Source organism: Conger conger, chromosome 9 (assembly GCF_963514075.1).
Source record: "Conger conger chromosome 9, fConCon1.1, whole genome shotgun sequence".
In the NCBI taxonomy this organism is placed as follows: domain Eukaryota; kingdom Metazoa; phylum Chordata; class Actinopteri; order Anguilliformes; family Congridae; genus Conger; species Conger conger.
The window spans coordinates 58,243,819-58,246,318 of NC_083768.1; the positions used below are offsets into that span (position 1 = coordinate 58,243,819).

At 55.2% G+C, this 2,500-nt stretch overlaps 1 protein-coding gene across 2 annotated transcripts in view; it reads right to left on the minus strand.

Moving 5' to 3' along the window:
* Positions 1–2,500, minus strand: part of skic2 (SKI2 subunit of superkiller complex) — a 19,345-nt gene that overhangs the window by 7,218 nt on the left and 9,627 nt on the right. For both annotated transcript variants that reach the window (XM_061255094.1, XM_061255095.1), the window contains exons 16-21: positions 2,285–2,497; positions 1,747–1,857; positions 1,368–1,479; positions 1,089–1,207; positions 324–455; position 1 (exon numbers count right to left, since the gene is read on the minus strand). The exon at position 1 is cut by the window's left edge and continues 137 nt beyond it. In XM_061255094.1, coding sequence (XP_061111078.1) covers position 1; positions 324–455; positions 1,089–1,207; positions 1,368–1,479; positions 1,747–1,857; positions 2,285–2,497 — 688 coding nt within the window. The remainder of the gene's footprint in view (positions 2–323; positions 456–1,088; positions 1,208–1,367; positions 1,480–1,746; positions 1,858–2,284; positions 2,498–2,500) is intronic.

Here is a 2,500-nt window from a genome sequence, read left to right on the forward strand (position 1 = left end):
TCTGCGGCAACGAGAGGAGGATGCTGGAGATGTAGTATTTCAGTGTGTCTGTGGTGACTCCTGTGGACTGCTGGGAGATGTAGTAAAGTACCACTGTGGCTTCTCCCCTGCAGGGAAATGTGGTACATGAGTGTGTCGGCGGTCACTTCCTGAAACAGGATGCTTGGAACTGTTGTTGATAATGCAGCGGCAGCTGTCTGCCAGAGAGATTAATTCTGGAAAATGCAGCCTGAATATCTCTGTGGTCATTAGCCACATTAGAGGAGGTTATGGGGAATGTAGTGTGTCATGTCATCGCTGTGGCCTGCTGGGAGATGTAGTACCTGAGTGTCTCTGTGGTTCTCGGAGAAGCTCCGCCTCATCATGTCGGTGACCTGGAGGGCCTCTACACGCAGCAGGTTGAGGATCATGGTGTAGGTCAGCCTGAACTGCGACTGCAGGACCATGGGCTTACCCTGGGGTCAGGGGTCAAAGGTCACTATCGCACACAACACCTCATTTTATACACACAAGCACAGACATATACACCCATTACATGACATTACTGGCATTTGGCAGACCCTCTTATCCAGAGCGACGTACAGTTGATTAGACTACGCAGGAGACAATCTTCCCCTGGAGCAATGCAGGGTTAAGGGCCTTGGCTCAAGGGCCCAACAGTTGTGCGGATCTAATGCGGCTACACCGGGATTAGAACCACCGACCTTGGGTGTCCCAGTCATTTACCTTAACCACTACGCTACAGGCCGCCCTATACACCCATACACACACACACACACACACACACACACACACACACATACATAGATAGAATACATACAGACACATACTGAATCAAACAGAAACACACAAACACGGAATCACACACACACGCACGCACGCACGCACGCACGCACGCACGCACACACACAAACACGGAATCACACACACACGCACGCACGCACGCACGCACGCACGCACGCACGCACGCACGCACGCACGCACGCACGCACGCACGCACGCACGCACGCACGCACGCACGCACGCACGCACGCACGCACGCACGCACGCACGCACGCACGCACGCACGCACACACACACACACACACCAGCATCATGACGTGGAGGTCTCCCATGTCGTGCACGCCCGACTTGCACAGGATGATGACGGTTCCTGTGGCGTCCAAACCCCGCCTGCCGGCTCGTCCTGCCATCTGGATATACTCCCCTAAAACCCACAGCAAGGGCCAGGTTAACACCCTGCAGGGATATACTCCCCTAAAACCACAGCAGGGGCCAGGTTAACACCCTACAGGGATATACTCCCCTAAAACCCACAGCAAGGGCCAGGTTAACACACTGTGTGTGTGTGGGCGTGTGTTCTTCACCTGGCAGCAGGTTTCTGAATCCAGTTCCGTCGTGTTTCCGGATGCTGTCGAACACCACAGTCCTCGCCGGCATGTTCACGCCCATGGCAAACGTCTCCGTGGCAAACAAGACCTGGAGAGGACCAATCAATCAATCCACAGGAGGAGGGGTACCAACCAACCAATCAATCAATCAATCAATCAATCAGCAAAATGGGGGACACCAATGGGGAGGAGGGGTATTTGTCAGTCAATCATTACATTACATTACATTACATTACAAGGCATTTAGCAGACGCTCTTATCCAGAGCGACGTACAATGAAGGGCAGGTTGAACACAGGAAATCAATCAATCAATCATCCAGCCAGCCAGCCAATCACGCGTGTGGGCGGGCCCACCTTCACCAGGCCCCGGGAGAAGAGCATCTCGATGACCTCTTTGAGGATGGGCAGGATGCCGCTGTGGTGCACGCCGATGCCCCTCTTCAGCAGGTCCCTCATGAGCAGGACCTGCAGAGGGTCCAACGCACACGTCAACGTGCTAACGGGCTAACACTTTCAGCACGTGTCAACGTGCTAACGGGCTAACACTTTCAGCACGTGTCAACGTGCTGACCAGCGAGCGCTTTCCAGCACTCGTCAATGTGCAAAAGAGCTAACGCATAACTTGCATACGTAAACATGCTAACAAGCTAATGCATTCAGCACACGTCAACGTGCTAACGAGCTAACACATTCCAGCTAACAAGCTAACGCATTCCGGCACGCGGCGACGTGCTAATAACGCATTCCGTCACGTGTCAGCGTGCCAACTGGAATACTGGCATCCGGTGTCAATATGCAGACACGCGGCCGAAAACGACATGCTAACAGGTGCGTGCGGACATGCTAACCCGCACCGCGGCGCAGGTGGTGCCCTGGGGGGGTTTTTCCGTACCTGTGGCAGCTGCCGGTCCCCGCCCCGCAGGCGGCTCAGACTCTTCTGGAAGAAGGAGTGGATGTCGCTCTTCTCCTGCGAGCTGGTCAGGTCCATGGAGGACAGTGAACGCGCGTTCTCGTCGCAGCGCGACCGCGAGAACGTGAACGCCACCACGGGAGTCTGCTGCCTCTCCGACAGGAAGTGGAGCAGAGACAGCCACACCGCACGGTCCTG